The sequence below is a fragment of the Erpetoichthys calabaricus genome, chromosome 3, assembly GCF_900747795.2.
Source record: "Erpetoichthys calabaricus chromosome 3, fErpCal1.3, whole genome shotgun sequence".
Taxonomy (NCBI): Eukaryota; Metazoa; Chordata; class Cladistia; order Polypteriformes; family Polypteridae; genus Erpetoichthys; species Erpetoichthys calabaricus.
Genome location: NC_041396.2, coordinates 261,684,115 through 261,710,554, shown reverse-complemented (window position 1 = coordinate 261,710,554; position 26,440 = coordinate 261,684,115). Strand labels below are relative to the sequence as shown.

Below are 26,440 nucleotides of genomic sequence, written 5' to 3'. Positions count from 1 at the left end.
AAGTTAGCTACAAGAATCTAACATTCTAAAGTGAAACACTGTACAAGAATGAAAACTAATATTAAAATGTACAGATTATTATTATTTGTAATTGTATCTAACAGATAAAATAGAATCTGCCTGTTTCACTGGTGAAACAGAGACACTCTAATAACCCACAATTCCTAACAGTGCAGGAAATTTGGTAAATGTTTTGTGTAAAGAATCAGCTGGGTGTGAACATGCACATGGAAAAGTGACCTTAGTCTCAAAATTGGCAGATTTCATTTTCATCTCATTTTTATTGTATGAGGGGGACTGCTGAGAATGGGTACCTGAGGCACTCAGTGGTTGCTTTTTTTATAAAACTTCATTTGATTCAGTTTTCCAAATTTGATTTATAGAATCATTTGGAGTGTGGATGGTATGACATTTGTACCACCTGGCTTGACAGTGGTTGGGGGTGCCGGGGTAAGGGGGTGGGGGTTGGCGCTAGACATTTTTTAAACTTTTCTAAATTGTGTTTACCCTCAGATCAGCTAAACGTTTTTCTATTCAAATCCCTACCTCTTAACATGTAATATTTCTTTCATTTGGAAATTCTTTACAAATGAACCACCTAGAAAGGTAGGACAACACGACAGTAAAAGAATGTAGAGCCGAGGCTGAAATGCAAAGCAAAGGCTCCCTACTAAGCCACTCTGCATTTTGTACACTAAATTTTAGATCCTAGATTTTCAGACTTGAGAACAATTTTACAAAATATCTTTTGTTGCCAAAGTTTTACTTTGACAAAAAATTGATAATAAAAAATAAACTGTACAAATAAATACATACACAGAAAAAATAAACAATAAATAAAAATGCTATGAAACCAAAAATGGATAAATGCAATGCAATCTCCAACACTCACACATCATACAAAGTAAGGCATACATATGATTTACTTAAAGGATTAGTCAGAGATATGCGTCCTTGGCTGCAATAAAATCAGGAAGTTAAAATCCTTTTATAATTGCTTATATAATGATAAAACAGGAGTCAATGTTACATACAGGTAACTACTCTGTATGGGTGATGTCAGAGCTGCCTCCGGCACGGACTGAAGGGGTAACAACAGAGACTTTTTACATTCATCACAGAATTGTTAGCCCCTTACTAAATCTTCCAATGGTTAGTTAGACATGTCTGCTTTGTCTGAGCTGATGAACAGTCTAAAAGAGAAAACCGTTCTGAAATGAAATAACCTTTTTCTCTGGCTCACATCATTTCACGGCAACTGCATTTTCAAGAATTTATGTTCAAGTTCAGTGTGCTTTGGATTCTAATGTGTGTTTACATATACACATTCAGTATGAGATTAATGAACTCGGCAGAAGATTCATGAAAAGCAGGACAAAAGAGGTCGTAACAGCCAGTCTAGCAACATCCTAGTCAGCATGCTGATGTTTTTTGTACCACACATGTGTGATCATTACTATTTTGAACTCATATTCAAATGAACCATTATTTCTAAAATTAAATATTCCATTTTACAATACTGATTCTGAGGATATAAAGCTCCATTACTAAAGCTATGAGCAAAGCTGTACTTATTATAGTAATAAGCATATTAACCTACAAATGCACAAAAATCCTTGTGTCTATTTGAGTTAAAAATGGAAGTGTAGAATGTAAAGTCTTAAAGATGCTTATTTCCATAACACATGAAATGATCACTTCCAACACATTTTCTAACTACTGCCCAAAAGACACACCATTTAATTCAATGTTGAACAAAGCACCCAAAACAACAACATTTTTGCTACCTGTGCTGTGAGAAATTGGGTAGCTGATCGACCGTCTCCAAGTAGCTGGCCAGCCAAGGCATGGTCTGGTTGATGGCCATGTTGTCTTGTCGCTCTCTCAGTGGAGATTCAACAGTCCCAAAATCTTCTTGCTTGATGCGTTCTGGTGTAGCTTCAATAATCTGCTCAGCAAGTGTAAACATATCCACCTGTGCATCATTGGAAAAAGAGACAAGACACTGGAACACTGCTGCAAACTTAATAATAGCCTACAATGGAAGGTGATATCGAAACATATTCAAAAAGTACGACTCCAGAGGATTCCTTCCACTGGTGTCAGACCAATGGCAGCATATAGTACTTTTTTGTGATTTAAATTCTATATGTTGATAAAATAAATCTAGGAAATCAAATAAAATACTTATTTGCCATTGCCATTCTACACTGCCTGGCCAAAAAAAAAGTCGCCACCTGGATTTAACTGAGCAAATAGGTACGAGCCTCCTATTGGATAATTACTGCATGGGCGATTATCTTTCAGCTGGCAACAAGTTATTTAACCCCAACTGGTGCAATGAGTTGCTTCTCATTTCTTAAACAACCATGTCGAAAGACACATCTCGTGGTCGTGGTTAAGATGTTAGTCTGTTTGAGAAGGGTCAAATCATTGGCCTGCATCAAAACATCTAAGGAGATTGCAGAAACTACTAAAATTGGGTTAAGAACTGTCCAACGCATTATTAAAAACTGGAAGGATAGTGGGGACGCATCGTCTTCGAGGAAGAAATGTGGCCGGAAAAAAATCCTGAATGATCGTGATCGGTGATCACTCAAACGTTTGGTGAAATCAAATTGAAGATAAACAACAGTAGAATTCGGGTCTATGTTTAATAGTGAAAGTAAGAGCATTTCTACACGCACAATGCGAAGGGAACTCAAGGGATTGGGACTGAACAGCTGTGTAGCTATAAGAAAACCACTAATCAGTGAGGCAAACTGGAAAAAAATGCTTCAATTTGCTAGGGAGCATAAAGATTGGACTCTGGAGCAATGGGAGAAGGTCATGTGGTCTGATGAGTCCAGATTTACCCTGTTTCCAGAATGATGGGTGCATCAGGGTAAGAAGAGAGGCAGATGAAGTGATGCACCCATCATGCTTAGTGCCTACAGTACAAAATTAAATTAATGCAACACTGGATGGAACTAAATCTTGTGACATTGCAGAAGCTTATTGAAACAATGCCACAGCGAATGTGTGCCGTAATCAAAGCTAAAGGCAGTCCAACGAAATATTAGAGTGTGTGACCTTTTTTTTTTGGTGGCGACTTTTTTTTTGGCCAGGCAGTGTATATTTAACCAAATAAACAGTTACCTGTCAATATTCTAAAAGACAGCCTTTCTGCCATTGCCTTTTAATCACACTTCTTCTTATGCACAACCTTATTAAGTATCTTTACCTGCAAGACATCAACAGCTGGAAGGTACTCCTCATTTTCTACATTTTCACTGTAATTGAGCAGCTCTGCCTCCAAAGTGTCCCTGGAGCTTGTATATCCCCGTGGAGCACCACCTCCTGAAATACTGGCTTCATACTCTAAAAGTAAGGAGGCTTCACTCCTGGATTTCAGGGCAGCTTGTTCTTCCTGCAGGTACCAGGAAGGGAGAGAAGGATGTTGTACAGAGGGGCCAATGTTCTCCATGGTCAACTGAGCGGGCCCTCTGCCTCCTCGTACCTGAGGTTCAGAGATGTCCATAGCAATTTCTTGCTGTGTGTCTGAACCAGGACTATAAGCGGGAGACTCTCTAGGCAAAGATCCACTAGAATAGGCAGATGTCAATGAAAGTGAAGCTTCTGAAATATCTGAGGGAGATGGAAGGCTGCTTGAAGTACTCAGACCTAAGAAACAACCAACAGGAAATTAAGAATCTTTTACAAAGCATCAAATTACTCAAGTGTACTTGACAACTTAAGAAATTTGTTACATAAGGTTCTGTTTCATAACAGCATCACTGAAAAATAAGGTTAAGACTTTCATCCACCAAAACTGAATATGACAGGTTATGATTTACATGACACTGCTACAAATTCACATTCAGCTTCACTTTTGCAAAATGAAACTTAATAATGCCTTATACTATTTCATTAAACTAAAATATATCTCCAGCAATAGTCTTTAGCTTGTTTCCACATTATCAATGATTTGAATGTAGGGCAAAGTGGGCATTGCCCATTCTGCAAGGCTTTAGTGGCACACCAGGCCTGTAAAGCAGCAGTTTTAGAAGACATTCAGTTTCACCTTCCTCCACTTGCATTCAAACTAAGTGACGGAACTCCATCTTTTACCAGGATTTGCCTGGACTTCATCTGATAATGAAGGTGTAAATCAGAGTTGCACTGACATCTTTCCAGAGGCCACACTGCAGATCTCTTGAGCAAGAAGCCATGAAATGGACTCAAGAAAGAACAAAGACCTATAATTCAAAGGATGGACAGAATGACTTACTATTAGAACACACTGATTTTGTAACAGTAATTAATTTTTTATCCAATCAGGAGAAGGTTCAACCTTCCTTTGAAACCACCAAGGAAGAAGAAAGAGAAGCAGAAAATGGAGGAAGAAGTAAAGAGGTAGAGAATGGTAAGTTAAGAGAAGTTCAGGGATTCTCTTGAGGCACCCACTTTAGGATTCTCTCAGGGAAAAGGAACTCTCCAAATGAGTGAAAACCTCTGAAACCGGCTCTCTGAACCTAAAAGCTATACACTGCTCATCCTTGGAGAGCTGAAGCCAATGAGCTCTTCTCGTTATGAAGCAGCAAAAGAAAGTAGGAGGCAAGTTGAGGAACCAGCAGCAGAGCACTCCAATGCATGAAGAATCTTCCACTTGAAACTGGACCAACAACAAAGCAACAACTCCACACAACATAGGACATAATCCATAAAGACTTGATATCATAAAACTATTTATCTGCACCAAGATAAAGTAGAACACTAAATACTAGTAAACAGCCCGTCTGTGTTATATGTCTGTCTGTATAGCCTATCTTCATCCAACCCTGTCTGTCTGTCTGTCTCTCTCTATATATACTGTATATTTTTATAATAAATATATATATGAGATGTCTGGTAATTGAAAGGAACTACTATGAGCATCTCTCTCCCAGGAGGTTTTGTTTTGCCGACGTGCTCCCCTCGCTTGTGTATTAGCGGCAGGAGGAAAAGTAAAAAGGATACCATTTTGCTGATGTACTCGCCTCACTTTTGTATTAGTGGCGAAGTGAGTGACTTTCTTTGGAGGTTTCTTTTTGCCGACATGCTGGCCTCGCTTTCGTATTTCGTATCCTCAGAGGCGGCGCCCTTACCCCTCTCATTTCCGGGCAGGACAGACACACACACTTCCACGCGTAGATGTTTATATACTATATATATATATAGAAAATATGCATTTATCATACTTCTATAAGTCTTGTGTGTTCCATAAAACATGTATGCCCCAGCTACCTAAACAGAAGTCTAAACGCCAGACTCCCTCCTACAATAGAGAAATGTAAGGTAAATAAAGTAGTAGCCTTGCTGAATTATTTGAGTAATTACTGATATTGCCAGAGGAAAAACTAATAATTAATTTAAACAACTTAAAATTCATTCAATTCCTACATTTAAACTGACTGTCCCTAAGTGGGCAAATTAACATTTCTTTTTAAAAACCCTACATGAACCTGCTTCCACTGCATCTGTTTGTCATCTGTAGACAAGATAATTAATAGCCTAAAGAAGAAACATTTGCTAAAGGCTGAGGAAATGTACAATATTACAGTGTAATAAATTAAACAATACTAGTAAGCACCTGGAAAAATGAATTGCTGAGGTAGTGACAACAGAAGCCTACCTGTATCTGGACTGGTAGAAAGTGGTGATGGTATCTGAGGGGCCTCAGGTGTTCGTCCTGCCCAACTCAGCCAGCCCCGCTCCATTCCAGAGGTGTTACCTCCCTCACCATCTTGCCAGGTATCCTGAAGTGGTGGCTTTCTCCAGTCAGCCTCACGGGATCCTTGCTGCTGCTGCTGCATTTCCTCAAGACAAGTGGCCAACCTCACATGGCCCCGGGACCGAGCCACATTTAGAGGCAGGCGACCTAAGGAGTCTGGTATAGTGAGAGCTTGACTGTTCCACTGATACAGTATTACAGCTGCCTCCAGATGCCCAAGAGCACATGCCCACATCTAGGAATAAAAGACAATGGGAACAGCACTGAAGAAAGAAATGTGAAGGAGCTGTTGAGTATTGAGCATTTTTCTTTCTGCCTTTTCCTTCATAGTTTTCTAGGAAATAATGTCGTTATGACAGGCACTTTCAAGCCACATTGACTGCATTTTCCACTACACAGTAGTCACATACATACATCAAAATTGCAGAAGAAAAAGCACCCTAAAAATCTACAAGTGCATATTTCTTCAGACAGACAGATAAAAGTTAGCTTTTACAGAAGCTTAAGAAACATAGAACTATTATAACAAACAACAACAAGCACATCTCAAACACACACACAAGAATTACAAAAGAAGAAAAAACCTTTGACTTGATAAAAGACAAGAGGGCAGTCACTGTGATGCATTTTAAAGGTGCACTGCTGAGCACCAGTAGCGTTTTTTTGGACACACATCTGCTGAATAATTTGTTGGCTTAAAGTACTTAATATGCAGCACTGCTCATAATCGTCAGTTTTGCATTAATTGAATGCTGTCTCCAGATAAAAAGAAGCCTTTTCTGCTCTTTCTTATATAGCTCCTCTGTGTTATGATGGACCCCAAGTACTAATACCAGTGTACCACTCCTTCAACAGTGACCTGTGGTATAGTGGGTCCACAGCTCAGAAAGTGGCAGCTTTAAATAAATAGGGAGTGGAGCAGGTGCAAGCGACCTGCTGAAAAGATGGCTCGTCTCCGGGTTGGTGCCAGGTGGTCAGCTGTCCATGTGTTGCCTTGCCAGCACGTGCGGATGGTCTGACTGTCTCATTATCAGCCTGGGGCAAGCAGCAGGCAATCGCACTTGCAACCACCCCAACGCATATAAAAGGGGAGCATGAGAGAAACAGGATGAGACAGAGAACGAAGAGTAGAATAACTGTGAGAACAGTGGGGAGGCAGGTCAAGCCAGCCAGCCAAGTAAAGGCAGCGTGGTCATTTGCCCTGCATAGGAGCAAAGGTTTGGTACTCTAGGGGTGGATTGTGCTCACTGACTATCCTTGAGGAGTAGGTGTGATTGAGGTGGAGTCCTCCCCAGGGATCTGAAGGATGAGTGTGAAGAAGGGAGGACAACTGACCCCGAACAGTCTGGCTGATGCTGCTTGAGTCGGCTAAGATGGGGGGCAGGAGGGGAGAACCATGGTTGCTATGTCTCTGCCAGCTGAGTGAGCTATGGGTAAGCTGGGGAGACAAAAAGGGAGTTATGTTGGACTCGTCCAGATCAGGAAGGAACAATGACCCACTGACTGTGGCATTGGTTTTAGTCTCATTTTTAATCTCATGGATTTCCACTGTTATGAATTATTTATTTATTTATTGATGATTTTTAGAAGCACTGCATAATGGATACTGTTTTGATTTTTGAGTTGTTTATTAAAAGCACTGCAGCACTTTTTCACCATCTTCTTGCTTGGTGTATGTTTGTCCTCATCTGCCCAGCTCATCCCTCAGAAACATTATCAGCAATGGCAGGTTGAAAAGGCTCCCGGTGGGATCTGGTTGCGTGGAGCCAACCTGCACTGTCACATGACCAGCAACAGAAGCTCTTTGGTATGGTGAAAGTCCTTGGATGTTCTGCTGACGAGATACAAACTATCTTCTCTGCACCACAAAACAAACGTCTCTACCTCACTTCTGTACTCTGTCTCATCCCCCTTATCAATCAATACACCCCATCAGCAGGGCTGTGGAGTCAGAATATATCTGAATCCAAAAACCGTGCCCATTAGCGCAAAATCCTCCGAGAATTTCTACAAGTGACATGAGCTGGTGTAAAATTTATAGTCAGAGGTGTACAGTGTGAACAAAAAGGTGAGAGGACAGTTCCTTGTGGTGTTCCAGTGTTGCTCAAATCCACACCAGAGACTGATGAAAGATGAGTAAATAAAGAAAATGTTTTAACGTTGCTCACCAGTGGAGTACAGGAGAAATGGTCAACATTCAAGGGGTCCACTTCTTGTTCTAGATCAAGGTTTTGTGAATTTACATTCCTAAGGGGAAAAAACACAAGAAAATTTATTAACTGCAGAAAACTCGAAGTGTCAAATAAAGTTCAATTATCAGCACAAATAATTAAATATTGGCTTGATACTGAGAAGCAAAGTGACATGTTGGTTGTAGGATGAAGGGTAAGCATTTGTGAATATTAAAGTTTAATATATGCACTAGGTCTTAAAATCTTCAAAGATGTTGATACCTCCAGTGGATGAGAGTTTCAATGAGACGTCCGTAACCCTGTGCAGCTGCCAAATGAAGAAGAGTCATTCCTCTAAAGCTCATCTCATGTACAAGGTGCTCTGAGCGCAACCAGCATGACCGTGACATCATCTTCTCACAGACTGCCATAATTCGCTCTTCAAAATCAGCAGACACCTATAAAAATAGAGAAGCTATAAGCCACCAGAAGCACAGTCTCTGGATATGCAACTTTTTTGTGATTTGCACGTAGTAGTTGTCTGAAGAAGGGGCCTGCGCTGCCATGAAAGCTTGCATATTGTAATCTGTTCAGTTAGTCATTTTGCTTCACCTTTCATTGTGATATGCACAATAGAGTTGCAGACACATTCAGTTAGTGATGGGAAACAAACACCAGGGTGAAATGCCCTGGAAGGAATTATTATAATATGGGTCACAGAAGATGTACACGGGTTCGCTCAACTGTAGTCCTGGGAATACAAAGAATCATTTCCTGTAAGTGCTACGGTTAGGAAGACTGATACAGTTCATAGATAGTCATGTGAAAAAGAAAGTTCACAATCTTACAGTTCTATGGTTTTACGTATCAAGACATAATAAAAAACATCTGGTCCTTACCAGGTTCTAAAATTATTCAAATTTAACCTCATGTGTAAAACAACACCATGTCATTATTTAGTTAACAAAAACGTAGCCAAAATGGAGGAACCATGTGTGCAAAACTAAGTAAGCCCCATGATTCAATAGCTTGCAGAACCATCTTTAGCAGCAATAATTTGAAGTAATCATTTTCTGTATGAATTTATCAGACTCTCACATCACTGTGGAGGAATTCTCGCCCACTCTTTTTTTTTTTTAGAGTGTTGCTTCAGTTCATTGAGGTTTGTGGGCATTCGTTTTTGCAGAGTTCTCTTAAGGTCCTGCCACAGCATTTTAATCGGGTTGAGGTCTATACTTTGACTTGGCCATTGCAACACCCCGATTATTTTTCTTTTCCAGCCATTCTGTTGTAGATTTGCTGGTGTGCTTGGGATCATTGTCCTGTTCTGTGACCCAGTTTCGACCAAGCTTTAGCTGTCAGACAGATGGCCTCACATTTGACTCGAGAATACTTTAGTATACAGAGGAGTTAATGGTTGACTCAGTGACTGCAAGGTGCCTAGGTCCTGTAGCTGCAAAACAAGCCCAAAATGTATCACTCCTCCACCATGTGCTTGACAGCTGGCATGAGGTGTTTGTGTTGATAAGCTGTGTTTGGTTTTTGCCAACTGTGCCACTGTGCATTATGGCCAAACATCTCTATTTTGGTCTCATCTGCCTAAAGGACATTGTTCCAGAAGTTTTGTGGGTGGCTCAGATTCAACTTTGCAAACCTAAGCCATGCTGCCATGTTCTTTTTAGAGAGAAGAGGCTTTCTCTTGGTAACCCTTTCAAACAAGCCATACTTTTTTCTGTTTTTTTCTCATTTTACTGTCATGAACGTTAACATTTAAAATGCTAACTGGGGCCTTGGGTGTTTTGCAATTTCTCTGAGCGTTGCATGGTCTGATCTTGGGGTGAATTTGCCTGGGTGTCCATTCCTAGAAATATTGGCAACTGTCTTGAATGTTTTCCACTTGTGAATAATCTTTCTTATTGCAGAATGATGGACTTCAAATTGTTTGGGAAAGGCCTTATAACCATTCTCAGAATGATAGTCAGCAACAATTGCTTTACTAAGGTCACTGCTGATGTCTTTTCTCTATGGCATTGTGTTAACATACACCTGAATGTGTGTTAACTTGTGCTTTCATAGAGGTGGTCACACTTGCCGATGATCAATTAATCAACTGCATTTGATTTGCAGCGCCTGGCTGCTACTTACCCTCAGTAACACACTGCCTTCTGCATTTTGGCTTAGTCTTTGTTAAATAAATAATGACGGTATAATATGTCATGTGTTGTTATTCATCTGTGGTTGTATTTACCTAAATTTAAGACCTTCTAAGGACCAGATGATTTTTTACTATGTTCTGATACGTAAAACCTTAGAATTGAAAGAGTGTGTACTTTCTTTTTGACATGAATGTATGAACAGCTGAGGGTTATATTTATCTAGTTTAGGTGAACCGGACAGGTAAGGTTCTTTATTATATGCATAGTGAAAGTAAATAAATAACACACCAAGGGTGTGGCATAGTGGTGACAGAAAAAATGTAAAATGTAACCATCTTGAAACAGCAGGTACCCGCAGCCCCCTTGCTTAAAGACTTAACAAGAGAAATGGATATAACAACATAGATATTTTTGCCTGCAAATACAGGTTAAAAATCACTAATGAAACAAGTGAAGACAACTTGGGCTTACACAATTTACTATCTAAGGAAATCAACTGGGTGGATCAGAATTTCTGTTTGAAGAGATAAACTGATTTCTGTTTTTTAAAAAAATAGCCGGGAAAAACAAGCGGTATAGCAGTATCTTTAATATACTTAAAATTTACTGAATACGCTAGTGCAGCAAGACAAGTGGAAGTGACAAGTTTAAGGACCTTGATGTGAACTTGAAACTTTCCACTGATGGAAAGATCACACAGACGTACCGCACTCCTGCATTCCTTTCCGAAGACCTACTTGTCAACCAAGGAGGAGACTTTCTAATCACTTTGCAAATCCTTCACTTGCTTATGCCTACTGTCATGCCATAAATAGAGCCCTTGAGATAATTGGGAACTGTCAATCTGACATATGAGACGGCAGCTAAAAATGACCAGGAATGCCAGTATCCTAGCCCCCCTCTTCAAGTTTGCGTTAGCGCTGAAGGCACTGACGACTTGGCACTGTTTTAATTAGCAACAAGAACAGTGGTGTAATGGTGGGAGTGGAGGGATTCTTGTGACCAAGATCATGGAGAGACTGCAGAAGTGTCCACTGAAGACTTTCTCCCACCCTCACCTACAGCTTACAGAAACCAAAACAACCAGTGTATGTCATTAAAAGAATAATCAAATGCACTTGTGTTCAGGACTTTTCTCACATATAAATGAGACTGAGCGGCTGCTTCTCCTTCTGTAAGGCATATTTTCATCACTATGCGTAACTGGCTTTCAAATTATGCAAAAAAAAAAAAAAATGAAAGCTGTCATGCAGGGTTAGGCATCTAATTCCATTACAGTGGATGAAACAAAAATCCACACACCAGCTGATGAAGTCCATACCACTGTTTACAGTTGGCATCTTATAAATAAATTAATAATAATAGAATTCACCACAATGTGCCTGGTGGCACAGCAGGTGGCTCTACGGGTTCATAGCTCTAAAAGAGTGGCTTCATATCTGGGTATTGTCATTGTCGGTCTTTGGTCTCCCTGGGTTTGTAGGTGCTTTTCTTTAGGGACTCAATTCTTCCTCCTGCATCCCGAAGCCGAGTGTGTCAAGTTAATTTTAAGCTATAAATTCGCCTGGCATGAATAAGGGTTTGATGTGAAACACTGAAAACTCACACTAGATTGGCCCCTGCACTTGAAAGCGAATGAATGAGTACTCTGATTTTTATTGATTATTTATTGTAGAAGAAGGGCAACGCACTTTATTTAAATACTTGGACAACACCTTGTTTTAAACAAAAGTTCAAAGCAGTTTTGATGCACCAACCTTGCTTGTTTAACTCTTTGAGGGCTGAATACTTTTCCCAAAAAACGCAGTTTTCTGAAAAGCACACAATGCACTGGTTTCACAAATAAATCAACATAAAACATCTGTTGCTATGTGCTGTGGCTGCTGATGGGGCCCATTTGGCATCTCTAGCAGCAGTGGCTGTGCAAGGGTGGGTCGATGGCCAGCAGGAATGCACAGTGGGCTGGTTACCTCTCTGTCTTCGCACAGCAGTTGCGGTGTGACGCAATATGGTTTGTACCTCTTGTCATCATAAGTGGTGGTCCTCCTAGGTGAACACTGCTGTAGGCGTATCAGCTACATGAGCGTGTTCAGCAGCACGATCAGCTGGGGACCGATAGGCTGATGCTGGTACTTCACTTTCATTTTCGATATCCATCTCCAGATCACTTACATCAAACTCAGAATCCGAAAAGTCAGAGTCCGATTCAGCGATAATATGTAAAACATCCATGGAGAATTTTGCTTTGCGCATTTGCTTTAATTTTGCAAGATGTTGATGCAATTTTAGAGGCTGTTTGCTCTTTACTACTCACTCACGCGCAGGGAATCGAGGTCAAGTCACCAACGCTATGTAACTTTCCTTCAATCAAAGAGAGTCAAACTAAAAAGTAAGGGCGAGTTTTGTCGCAGTTTACAGCTGATTACCATCCTCTACCCCTGAATTTCGACAAAACACAATGTGCTAGCCATCCCGGCCATGGCTATTGATTTCTGGGTTCAAGAAGATGCCAAGGCTGCGAGCAACCCGGGAATCACACAGCCGGCTAGCAATACTGTTGTTTATTGTTTAATCATCATGATGTGAAATTTGAAGAAAACTTGACTAGGCCCATGCAGTTTAAAAAACTGATTTAATTAAAAAGTAATACACTCAAAGTGTAAATATTCTGAAAATGCATCAGAAAATATCTTTCACTTATTAAATAGATTTTAAATGGAACAATAGATAACAGTACCAAATTAAGACCAAAAGACTAAAAAACTTTGAAATAGGATGGACTGAAAGTGAAGTACTGTATTTTAAGATAACATTTATTATTCACACATATAGTACAAAATAAAGCAATAAATAAATAAAAATTGAGCCTTCAAAATGCTCACTATTAAAGCTTCATAAAGTACCTTCCTTGTGAGTGCTACCACAAAGCATTACACAAATCAGCCAACATTTCAGTATTAATGATCACAAATACTTTTGGTCAAGTTCCGATGTATTGTTACACAGCAGTACTTACACACTGCAAAGGAATTCACGGGCACATGTCTCAAACGGACTAGCGACAGCAGTACAATGCCAGCCACTGACAGTGAATACAAACCCTGACACTGACCACTACACAGTACTCTGAAGTATCAACTTATACAACAACTGACCTCAAAGATCAATGTGTTAACTCACACAGGCAGTAAGTAGGCTGGGCCCTCAACTCGGCCATTAGCCACTTTGCCTACAACGTTGTAACCAATGATGCTAAATTTCCTTTGTAAGATGGACTTTCAGGTATTTTCTGATAGGGATGAATAATAAGGTAAACTTGAACTCATTGATGTGTCTTTGAATTTCACATTTTAATAAAATGCTGCTTAGTTTCTTCTACTCCGAGGTGGATAATATTAAAAAGCACAGCTTCTCTACAGATAAAATTTGAATGAAGGAACTCTAGTGCGGCCCTCCCTGTGTGGAGTTTGCATGTTCTCCCCGTCTCTGCGTGGGTTTCCTCTGGGCGCTACAGTTTCCTCCCACAGTCCAAAGACATGCAGGTTAGGTGGATTGGCAATTCTAAATTGGCCCTAGTGTGTACTTGGTGTGTTTGTGTGTGTCCTGCGGTGGATTGGCACCCTGCCCGGGATTGGTTCCTGCCTTGTGCCCTGTGTTGGCTGGGATTGGCTCCAGCAGACCCCTGTGACCCTGTGTTCGGATTCAGCGGGTTGGAAAATGGATGGATGGATGGAACTCTAGTGCAGTTTCCCTGAAAGTCCAATTCATTTAGGCAGATGTGAACACACCATTATGCAAATTATGCATTACGCATGACATCATGGTGAGTGTCTGCTATCAGCAACTGTGGAATCTCATTCATAGCACAATGAGTCAAATATTAACATGGAACATTAAAAACAATGAAAATGTAAAACAAATAAACTAGTAAATAAATAAAAATAGGCACACAGGTACAAAATAAAAGACAATCTGCATTTAATGACTCGCCAATTACTCACTTAATTTAGAGCAGCTCCTGATTCAGTCTCACAGCCTCATGCATTTGGACAGCAGTTAACCATGTTTAAAATAAAAAGGACTGGTATAAATTTACCTGTAATTGGGTGGATCAGAACACATATGTAGGTGGCAAGAAACGAACAGCAGCGCCCTGTGAGACCGCCAATCAAACATGCTAATCTTATATGAATACACCATGCGTGTAGGTAGAAGCGTCCTCTCATTGTAAGCACTAACTTTGACATATATGTCAATTTTAATCAAGCCTTCCAAAATAAACATTAATAAGAAATACAGTATATATGAGAGTTAAGGCAGTAGCAACATGATTTAAGATAAACAAAACTGAGTTTACATTCATATTGTGGATACTGGAGAGTAAATATGCAACATCATACAGTTAAATTAAAATGACATGATAAATCTGCTGTTCCAAAACTGAAGCACATCAGAGTTCGCTATCAGCAGAGCTTGTCTTCTGTTATACACTCAGCTGTTTGAAACTTGTTCTTCAGTTAGCCCATAGTAGCTCATAATTTTCAAGTTGTGTTATGGAAAATGCAGTGTGAAACGCAACAAAATGAACTAGAAAAATGAAACAAAGTAACAATGGTTCAGAATCTGATTTAGAACAAAGCAAAAAGACTATGAGTGTGAAAACACCTTAGGTCCACATATTCTCAATATTATTATAAGAGTGACTGTTAAAGTAGTAAGTCTTGATTTTCCGGAGTAACTGAAGTGTTGCCTAATGATAACTGCTTACAGTACTGTAGCAGATCCAATCAAGAAGCAAGTTTTTTTGTAATAAATGAGACAGAGATTGAAGGCGATGTTATGCCGTGTCACTACTCTAGAGGTGTTAAACTCAAGTTTCAGATACTGGTTATAGAAATCATGAAACCAGCTGCAAGGATCCAATATGAAATTACCCAGCAGATGCCTTGACCTGTGCCAGGTACCCACTCAGATGTAACTTATTCACAGCTTAATACCAGAATACCTTATTGTTATACTACTCATATTTCAGCTTTTCCCGACAGTCTAAGATGACCACTGACTGAAGGTCTCCCTTCTTATTTAAAAAAATACTAACCATGCTCTCCAGTTGTTTGACAACTTTAGGTTTCTCGGTCCTAACAGCGTTATTTTTACCATGGGGTTTACCTCTTTGTACACAACACACAAAGAGCCTCACCACACTAGAAGAATCGGTACTAGAATGGGACCTAGCTATGCCAACATCTTTGCCAGCTGGGTAGAGGAGCATTTCTTTTCTTCCTACCTTTGCTTATTTACTGCATTTCTTGTAGAAGTGTCTACACATCTACACAGGTGAGACAGCTTGAAGACCATTTCAGGGAGCACATTTGAGCCATAAAAATCCAAGATCTTACAAACCATACTGTAGAACACATCAAATCACTTGATCATACCACACTGATCTCTCTGTTTGTGTTCTTTCACAGGGCTTCAGAGGTAGGCAGAAGAAGGGGTCAATACCAAATACTGAATCTACGCCATGACAACTGACTGATGACAGCACCAATTGTTTAATCTTTTACATTTTTTCCCAGTGAGCGCCTACATTATCAGTCACGCGTAAGCATCACGTGCCATGCTGAAAAGTTATCTTTTGTATTTTTGCAGTTAAAGCACACTGTAAATTAACATTAAATATCGCCGTTTTATTGTGCAGTGACCATAAAACTTTTTATTAAAACCAATACATGTAATTACAGTAATAAGACATGTACGCAAAACACATATGTGTAATACATACACACCTGACATAAGAGTACGTGTGGCATTACCAAAACAAGCTAAAACAAAATCAAAGTCTTGTCTTAAACACAATTTGTAATTTTAATAAAATAAAATGTTCATGAAGATCTTTATACTAAAACCAAAAGGAAACACGTAGGCCTAACTGAGCTCTTTAGTTAACAAGCCTATTGTTATTATGCACTGAAGGCAGATTATTTATATGAAACACAGTAGATGAATTAGAAGAAAGTAAATTAAACACTTTTTACGAAGAATAAATAAAAAAATATTTTCTTGCAAATAAAACATGTACACAACACTTACACCTATATTATATGTCATATACATACAGCAATAACAACAGACATCTTTGTCAACATTCATTGCCATACTTAATAAACAGACTTTGGTCAAAATATGTAATGTTTGCATTATTAATTTAAAAACAAAATTAGTCAGCAAACACTAACATATAATTATAAAACCCCCACTAAATATTAAGGGTATAATACTTAATTAATTGACAAAATCTTATACATATAAACATGAATCCCACCAGTCCCTTAAGACTATTTTCTAAATACACATTACTTTTCTAAAATACTAGAAAAAGTAGTCACCAATCAGCTTCAGTCACACCTTACGCATTACAATTTATTTGAGAAATTCCAGTCTGGTTTCCGCACTGGTCATAGTACAGAAACGGCACTAACACGGGTTGTAAACGTCATTCTGATATCCTCTGATGAAGGAAACTCCACTTTAATTATGTTGTTAGACTTATGTGCAGCATTTGACACCATTGACCATTTTATTTTACTACACAGTCTAGAAAATGATGTTGGCCTTACAGGCACTGTGCTCGCTTGATTTAGTTCTTATTTATCAAATCAATTCTAATATGTACAGAAATGTGCTGACAGTACTCCATCATTATACACAGAATTGAGATATGGTGTCCCGCAGGGCTCTGTACTGAGACCTTTACTGTTTTTACTTTACATGCTTCCACTTGGATCTATCATTAGGAAACATAATGTTAATTTTCACTTGTATGCAGATGACACCCTTTCATTTAGAACAAATGGAAGTTTCTCCGATGTTGTCTTTAATTAGTTGTGTTACTGAATTAAAGGAGTGGATGGATGAGAACCACCTATCTTTAAATACCGATAAAACATTAGAGATGTTAATTGTTGGAGGGAATGACGCTGACAACATTTTGTCATCATTTAACTCAGTTGGATTCACCACTAATTTTATGGAATCAGCCCACAATCTAGGAGTTATCTTTGACTCTAGCCTGCCATTTAAAGTGCACATTACAAAGTTGTCTTCCATCTTAAAAATGTTAGAAAATTAAGGTATTTTCTAAATAAGCAGGATTCTGAGAAATTAATTCATGCATTTATTTCTAGTAGGATTGACTACTGCAATGTGTGCTTTCACTGGATGTTCAAACTATTCTTTATATAGCCTCCAGTTAATCCAAAATGCTGCTGCAAGAATTATTACAAGAACAAGAAAATACGAACACATCACTCCAGTTGTTAAATCCTTATACTGTCTCCCGGTTAACTTTAGGGCAGATTTCAAAATCCTCCTTTTAACATATAAAGCATTAGATGGCCAAGGTCTGGCTTACTTGTCTGAACTTATCATGACTTACAAACCAGAGTGCACATTAAGATCTCAAGATGCCGGTCAGCTAATGATTCCAAGAATTAATAAAATAACAGTAAAGGTCGAGCTTTTAGTTACAGGGCCCCTAAACTGTGGAATGGTCTGCCTGCTACTATAAGAGATGCCCCTTCGGTCTCAGCTTTTAAATCCCGGCTGAAGACTCACTACCTCAGTTTAGCATATCCTGACTAGAGCTGCTGATTAACTGTACAGACTGCAGCTCTGTTGTTAGTCATTAGCACTAAAACATAAGTAACATGATAGTTAGAATTTGTTACTAACCCTCACCTATTCTGTTTCTCTTCTCAGTACTCAAATGTGGCACTTGGTGCCACGGCCCACCTGCCAAGTTGTTTTGCCTGCCTAAGATAAAGTCATCCCTGATGGAGGATTGCAGGAATTGTGGGGTAGAGGGGTCCTTTCATCGGATTGGCTGGCCCAGCACTGACTCAATTGTGGAATGGCCAAATGGGGGAGGCAGCTTGATGACTGAGGTATTCAGGACTCTAAACAAATCCAAATCATATTATGGGATATCATCTACTGTTAAATTCTGCTTCATACTTGTACATTTTTAATTTTTTATACTGTATTGAGGATTTGTTCTGTTCTGTGTATTGTACTGTATTATTGTATTGTATTGACTAATACAACACAGGTTTAATTCCCAAACCTCTCCTCAAGGCACCCCAGCCACCCCAATGTATTTGATAAATTACACCAATAGCACCCTGATTCAAATTAATGAGGTTATGATTAACCAAACCATGTGGGCTATTGGTGCAATTTAACAAATAAACGAGTAACCATAAATTCTAGGGTTCCATTATTCATTGAGGAGAGGTTTGGAAATGGCTTTGTTAACACAATTTTACAGAAATACAATTCAACAAAGCCATATATTCAGAAAGCAATAGCACATGAAACCGAATATTAAGGATGTGGTGTTTACGCTGTCATAAAGGATTTTGAAGCCAGCATCTGATGAACAGTACTTACAAGTAAGGTTCTTAATAGTCAGAAGTAATTCCAAATAAGTGCTTCATCAGTGTCTGGTAGACTCATCTGGCACTAAAATATAAACTTGAAATGTGGAAAGAAGTCTTTAAAGAAATGGTCTGTAGGGCATGCAGGCAGCCAAGAAGCCTTCTTGTGGACAGATAATAAACATAAGAGATTGCAGTACAGAAAACACCATAAAACTATGGGGTTAGAACCAGTGCCAGAGGTCTTATGGAGTAATGAATCCATATTAGAAGATTATTGTTTTACAAAAATGACAGCATATCAGAAGATGACTTGGACAAAAGTGCATTGATGGCTGTCTGCTGCCTTCTGTGAAGCATGGTGGTGGATGTATCATGATCTGGAGGTACATTTCATTCAACAGTGTGGGACAATGGTTCCCAAGATTAGTCCTAAGAAATTTTTATAGGTCAGATAACTAAGTAAATGAGTTCAATTAAAAGTAGAAAATGACACACTGAATGTGAAATTTGTTGGAATAAAAATCTTTAACTATGACAGCCCCTAATACTGAACATGAAAATTATGTATGTTGGGTATCCGGTCAAAACTGATGGAATCATGACAGCCGAGAAATAAAAACTATTTTATTTTATGATTTTATCTTCAAAGAAAACAAGTTTCTGGCAAAAACTGTATTTTCCAGCACAATAATGACCCAGACACACCACAAACACAATTAAATCCTACTTAGAGCGGACATCTTCAGATAGAACACTAATACTGTAAGATTAGACTCATCACCTCAGATACCCAACCTCAACATAACTGAAGCTGTGTGGGATCATCACTTGGCCAGAGAAAAGAACAAGGAGCAGCCAAATTTAAATTTAGAGTAATTCTAATCTTCTATGAACCCTGGAACAATTTGAAAAAATTATACTGTAGTATAACAAGGCATATTGTAGTGGTTTTATATTCAAAAAGGGGACCGATTAAATACTGACTTGTTTTAAAACATTACAATAAACACAAGGGAATATTGATGTTATAAATTTCTACAACTTCACAAATACCCAGTAATCCCAACACCTGAGCACAACCATAACAATTCAAATGTTGTTAATGTAACAGTGTATATATAATATATAATACTTGCAACTGTATATAACTGCATATGTTGCATGCTAAGTTTGCATTTTACTTAATTTTGTGTTATATCTTTGTCAACTGTCTGAGGAAACATGCATCTATGAGTTTCATTCTACTATGTACACAACATATTTGACTTGACTTTATCATGTTTTTGACCTTAATGTTATGCATACTCTACATATTTACTGAAGTATACTGTGATCTCTAGATGACCATACTTATATATATCAAGGATACTCATATACCAAGAATAAAGACAATAATTCTAGGAAGTAGATCCTTTTAATTAAAGTGGCACTAACATTTGGATAGAGGCCCATCTATCTTATCATTTGAAACAGAGGACTGTTATTTCTAGCTTGGTTACCTAAGGCTAAAACAAAGAGATAAGAATGGGGAATGGCATTAATTCTTTAGAACGAAGGACATCATTTTATTATTAGCTGAAAACTTCTTAGAGGGAAGAAAAGCAAACCGTTACAGGGGCAACATATGAAGGCTAACAGTCTTAAAAGTAAAAGACAAAGTGACAGAGACACAGTATGTATGGAGATATATATATATTATATATATATATATATATATATATATTCCCCCTTTGGAAACAAAGAAGGCAAAGGACACAATTTTAATACAGTACTTCAAAACCACCCTTAAATATCAGGGTCATTTCAAACGTCTTTAGCTAGCACATAAAGTACTGTACATGGCAATGCTAAAGGTACAAATCATTAAATTATAAAGTTGTTAAAACTTTGTTGTTTCTGTGTTCATAATAATTAATCAAAATCACTTAAAATAAAATGTGCATGAACAAGAGGAACTGAGCAATATGGAAGAGAAAGAACTGGAAGGTTTTATTATAAAAAATAAAAAGTGCACCAAAAAACTTGTAATTAAAAAGTCTATTGAGACAGAAGACCAGACCACCATGCCATAGAATCCAAGTTCACCCTAGCAAACACGCTGAAAAAACCATATAACAGGTACAAACAAATGACTACTGAAACATTAAACAAAAGGACAAATCAATCAAAAATGAAGACTGTTGAATAGCCAGGAAATGTATCTGAATGTAGAAGCCAGAAGAGCTATCAACAGTGAGAGTCAGACTGAAAATTTTACATAAGTGAAAAAAAAGGTCAGATGTTAGGTTCAGTAATGCTTCATGTAAACTTTGCACAGGTAGTGACTGAGTGTAGGACTCAAACACAGGAGGCTAAATCTTTGAGAAAAATGTAAATTCAATATATGAATGATTACATGTATAGAACTGAAGCTTTAACAAATTCAGTTAACAAGTCCAATGAAATCTGCTCCGAAATAACCAAATAAGAAAAGGAGCTGGTGTAATTCCAAAATATATTATCACCAAGAGCAACAGAATATCTGTTAAAAAATTCACTTCACTCTCAATATAACTGAACTCTACCTTGCAGTGAATTAGCATGGTGGAAATCAAATATATTTTAATGCTGTGCAAAAATACTGGATATTATACTGGTGTTCCAAAGTGGAAAACTTCACAATCCAGGACAAAGTTTAGGACATTATTGACCAAACATTCTTTTGGAAAGTCTTGTGAAGTCAGGCTGCCAGACACAATGCTTTGTTATTTTAATATCAGGTTTACTGTGTCATTGTCAGTATTTAGATATGTGTGATGACTGCACTCTGCAGCTAAATGGTCAGAATCATATGGTTTCTCTCTTTATGCCACCATTTGTAGATACAATTTTAGAAAGCAGCATTCACTTGTGATGATGAAATTGTGTCATCTATTCTTTTATTAAGTATTTCAACAAGTTAACAAGTCAAAAAATAAGTAGAAAAAAATGGATATATTTTTCCTACTTGAAAGTCTGCAAAAACAAAAATTCAATTAACCTTAATTTGTAAAAAGGCACTGTCAGTTTTAATTTCAGAGGGTCTAAATTAAGTTTCCTATATCTATTCCCAGTTTCTGTTATCTTTGGCAGTGACCTTTAAGTACCGTTATTTATTTAAATGTTGCATGGTTTTGTACTTTTGTGATACTATCTGTAATTTTGTGAATAAGTTCAAAGCCAGTTTTCAAAGATAAAAAAAAACCAAACATGCCTCTGTGGTCAACTGAAATGAAGAGAGAAGGCTACATTTTTCAGTTAACATCCCGTTTCATAAATCTAAAAATACACTTCTGTATTTTAAGTTAGTACCTGACTAGGTGTCTTCTCTCCAACCATATTTTTCTGCTGTTGAGTTGTATGTGAAGTCTGCTGTGTACTTGTGCTTTGACTCTGATGTTGGTTAAATGCTGTCATCTCAGCCATACGTTTTTCCATCTGTTCAAGTCGCTCCAGGATTGACATCCTGAACTGGTTATCTGTAAGGAGAAGGTGAAGACAGTCAAATTGTGTTTTACAAGACTAGAGCATACTTGCTTAATCTTTCTGATAGGACATCAATGATGAGAGATTTGCTGATTAAAGTTGACTAAACGTTTTTTAAGTTAAAAGTATACCTTTCAGTTCTAGCTGATTTTGCATTGATACTAACGTTTAATAATAATACTGTATAATGTTTTGCTTTTGTTTCTTGTACATGCTCTGTAGCAACATTTCCAAACAGATATTAGACTATAAATTAGAGGGCCCCAAAGTCAGTAAACCTGCCCGTATTCAATCTAGAAAAATGTTTAATATTATACCTGTAAATTGCTTTAGGATTTGTGTGCAAGAAGGTCATATTTAAAAGGTTTGTTTGAAAAGGAATATACTCTAGTAACTTACACTCCATGCATGAATATATCAGGTCTAATCTTTTAACTCTTAACCTAATCTTTTAAGTTTTAACCCATTTAATAAATATTATTAAAGACACCATTTCTTAACAGCCAGCTCTTTAATTTACTCACACCTTTAATAAGCAAATAGATCAATATTTGTAATACAGTAATTGCAATTAATAAAAATGATTTCTGTCTGAACCTGATGTAGGAAAAAAAAAAAAAAAGGGAAATGTAATCTCATGACTATGTCTTCAGCTTGTGGCTTTGTTTAATAAAAAAATAATACATGTGACAGTCATTTCTCATACTTTATACGAAAATATGTCTCTAAATATTGCACAATTCTATCATGAACACATAATGAAAAAAATGAACCATGAGCCAAGTTGCCCTGTATTATTTTATTGTGAGAAATTTTAACACTTCCTCTCTACCACTCACAAAAGTCAGGCGCCTACATTCTTATCAGCCAAGTACATCCACAGAGACGTTCAGAAAGTATGGCCATTAACGACTTAACAGGTTTTAAATCCTATTTTGAGCTTGTTATACTTGCAGACGAAGGTTGCATTCTGCTTGAGGACACATCGACCTCTAAAGTTACATATGGCCTGGATTTTCCAGCTGAAATACATGCTCGCTCAGATCGAGCCTGGAAGGGGATTTCCAAGAACTGCTTATTAGCGTCTTTTGTAAAATACAAACATTGATCAGGACACTGCATAAGTTTAAGACTAAACTAGAAAAGTGTACACAGCTTTGACAGTTGCTGTACAACTTATGAAATTATTTCAGCTCTCAAGGTTAAAAAGGTAAATATTAAATATTAATAATAAATAAGTTTAAATGACTTTTGATTACATAACCTTATTATAATTGCTATATACGCTCCTGGGACAAAATAAACTTTAACATCTCAACAGAATATAAGGAAATATAAAGTTTCTTTATACTTTAATGAATTTAGCAAAAACATTACTGTATTTTAATTTGTTCAGTTTATGGATATTTATTTTCTAAGTGTTACATTCTATGGTCAGATGTTACAAAACCATAATAAAAACTACTTTTGTAAATTAAAAATTCAAGCTCAAGGTTTGAATTTGCTTGTATGTGGAACAGCATATGATTTGTACTAACTGGGAACACATTAACAAAAAGCAATACTTCAATTCAAAATATGAAAACATTAATAAAACTTGAGTTTAATAGGAAAGAAGTGAATGCAAATTAGTCTGTTAAGACAGTGAAGAACAAACCAATTCAAGTTATAATAACAATAAATGCATCTGGATAATACATTTAAGGAAAAAAGTACAGTGCACTTTAAATTATTTGGAAGGTAGTAAATAACGAAATTTAGATCCTTCACTAACCTAACTGAAAGTATCTCATGTTTGAAAAATCAGCATCTCAAAAGTTAATACAGTGATACCTCGCTATATCGCGCATCGTCTTTCGCGGCTTCACTCCATCGCGGATTTTAAATGTAAGCATATGTGAATATATATCGCGGATTTTTCACTGCTTCACGGATGTCTGCGGTCTACAGTACGTGTGCTTCCTCAGTTGATTTGCCCATTTGAATTCAAACAAGGGACGCTATTGACGGATGGCTGAGAAGCTACCCAATCAGAGCACGCAGTTAAGTTCCTGTGTGCTGCTGATTGGCTCAGCAACGGAGTGCTGCATTAACCAGGAAGTCTCATCTCACTCATTCAGCATTAATGCACGTTACTGCTAATGCTTCAGGATTGCAGAAAAGGTAAAAGTTTTAAATATGTTGAAGGAAGGAAACAGCTACACCGCTGTAGGACACAATTACAGCATCAATGAGTCCACGATTCTTTTTATTTAAAAAGGAGGAAAAGCATATAAGATCTACGGCCGCAGTGTCCTTTAATCAGGGCGCAAAACGAGTTGCAAGGCAGTAGTCTGGATGAAATCTGCTTTAGGGATTTGGATTGAAGAGTGCTGGAAGAAGAACAATGGCAGTACTAAACAGTCGCCTGAAGAGGCTCCTTTAGAAGAGCTGTAACACTATCCTTTGTTGTGCAGTAAAATTAAACTCATCGTTATCGGACAAGTCGTCGTGTCATTGTTGGTGAGTAACCATAATTAATTATTTACGTACAGTACTTATTACATGTACATAGTTTAGTGTCGCTGTACACACATTTTACTGTATACAATTTTTCTTGCATTGTACGTATTTATTGCTGGTGGCCTGTCTGTTGTAATGGCTGTAACGCATGATATCGGAGACGCTCGATATCTTTAAAATAATATTTAGGTTTTACTGTGTTTACATACATAATTTCAACGAATCTTACCTAATATCTAAGAGAATACAAAGGGTTTATGCTGTATAACTGTGCGTGAAATGTTTATAATAGTGTGGGAGAGTTTGTAAGGGCTTAAAATATATAAAAATAACCATATAAACATATGGTTTCTACTTCGCGGATTTTCTTATTTCGCGGGTGGCTCTGGAACGCAACCCCCGAGATGGAGGAGGGATTACTGTATATCAATTACATGAAACAGAAGCATCAACAGTGGACAGACATTGGTTCATAAAAAAAAAAAAAAGTCCAAATGAAATATATATAGAGACACATGATAATTCCAAAGGAAAGTAAATATAGGATAAGGGCAATATTAGATTGATTAAGTAATTTGAAACCTTGTGCTTTTGGTGCATACTGCCTTCTTTATTTATTGACAAAACTAGAACCACTAGTCTCCACCAGATGGAGATAACCACAAAAGAGTCCTTAAAAAATATAGACAAAACATAGCAATTACAAGAGTCATATGTACTGATGCTATGCTACAGTTTACTGCAGGACAAATTCTCTCTCAAACCCACGCTCACTGTATCTGTCCGATTTACAGATGCCATGCAACTTGCACATCTTGGTGAGGACAATGTGCAAACTCCATGCAGATACTGACTGAGTTGAAATACAAATCAAGTTTCCTGAGTGAGGCAGCAACACAAAATAAAGTCTTTATATCTGGGCCACTGCCAATGATGAACAGATCTGATGAGGGTTACAGCAGACTGCTATCCCTGTACAACTAGCTGAGATCCTTCTGCAAAGGATACAATGTTGGTTTCATTGACAACTAAGGCCTCTTCTGTGAGATACCACTTCTACAGATGGGATGGACTGCACCTAAAGAAATTTTGGCACCATCTTGACATCTCCAACTGTGGAAGAGACACAGCCTAACCTCATTTAGTTCCTTGCCCAGGCGGTCTATGACATGCTTCCCAGCCCATCAAACTTCTATGCTTAGGGCAAGGTGGAGAAACTGTGCACTTTACTCAAAGTGTAGAACCCTTGAGCATATCCTAAGTTGTTGCACCAAGGCACTGGGAGAAGGGCAGTATAGATGGAGGTATGACCAGGTCTGGAAGACCATCTCAGAATCCATAAACACCGGAATTGAGTAGGCCAAGAATAATCCCCCCACTCAAACCAAGCCATTGTCTCTGTGAGAACCACAGCAAGAATACTGGTCTCTGCAAGGAACTGGCAGCTGATGGTTGACCTTGAGAGGCAACTCAAGTTCCCATAGCACCTTGTAACCACCACTTTAAGACCTGATGTGGTTTTGGTTTCCGATTCCACAAAACAAGTCATGCTCCTGGACTTGACAATACTGTGGGAAGATAATCTGAATGAGGCATTTGAGAGGAAGTTCACCAAGTATGACTGTCTGGTCAGAGAATTTTGGCAAAGCGGCTGGAGATCAAGACGCTTGGTAATAGAGGTTGGGGGTTTGCAGCCCAATCCCTATTCAGAGACTTTAGCTCACTGGGCATTGCGTGAGAGAGGAGAAGAAGAACTATTTGTAGCACCAAAGAGAGGCTCAAGGTGGCTGTGGCTCAAGAGAGGACAACCATGGGTAGGTAGTTTGCCAAATTGGTCACAAACATAGATCTTATAAGCTCAAACTTGGTCACCTGGGAGAGAGTGTATGATGTTGAAAGATCCAAAACACCCAA

The 26,440-nt window shown here is 38.0% G+C and overlaps 1 protein-coding gene across 6 annotated transcripts in view; it reads right to left on the bottom strand.

Annotated features, from left to right (window-relative positions):
• The window catches only part of camta2 (calmodulin binding transcription activator 2), a 284,292-nt gene that overhangs the window by 14,406 nt on the left and 243,446 nt on the right, over positions 1-26,440 (bottom strand). For all 6 annotated transcript variants that reach the window (XM_028798155.2, XM_051924050.1, XM_051924051.1 and 3 more), the window contains exons 12-17: positions 21,851-22,017; positions 8,206-8,381; positions 7,921-7,999; positions 5,654-5,987; positions 3,224-3,663; positions 1,788-1,975 (exon numbers count right to left, since the gene is read on the bottom strand). In XM_028798155.2, the coding sequence (XP_028653988.1) occupies positions 1,788-1,975; positions 3,224-3,663; positions 5,654-5,987; positions 7,921-7,999; positions 8,206-8,381; positions 21,851-22,017 (1,384 nt within the window). The remainder of the gene's footprint in view (positions 1-1,787; positions 1,976-3,223; positions 3,664-5,653; positions 5,988-7,920; positions 8,000-8,205; positions 8,382-21,850; positions 22,018-26,440) is intronic.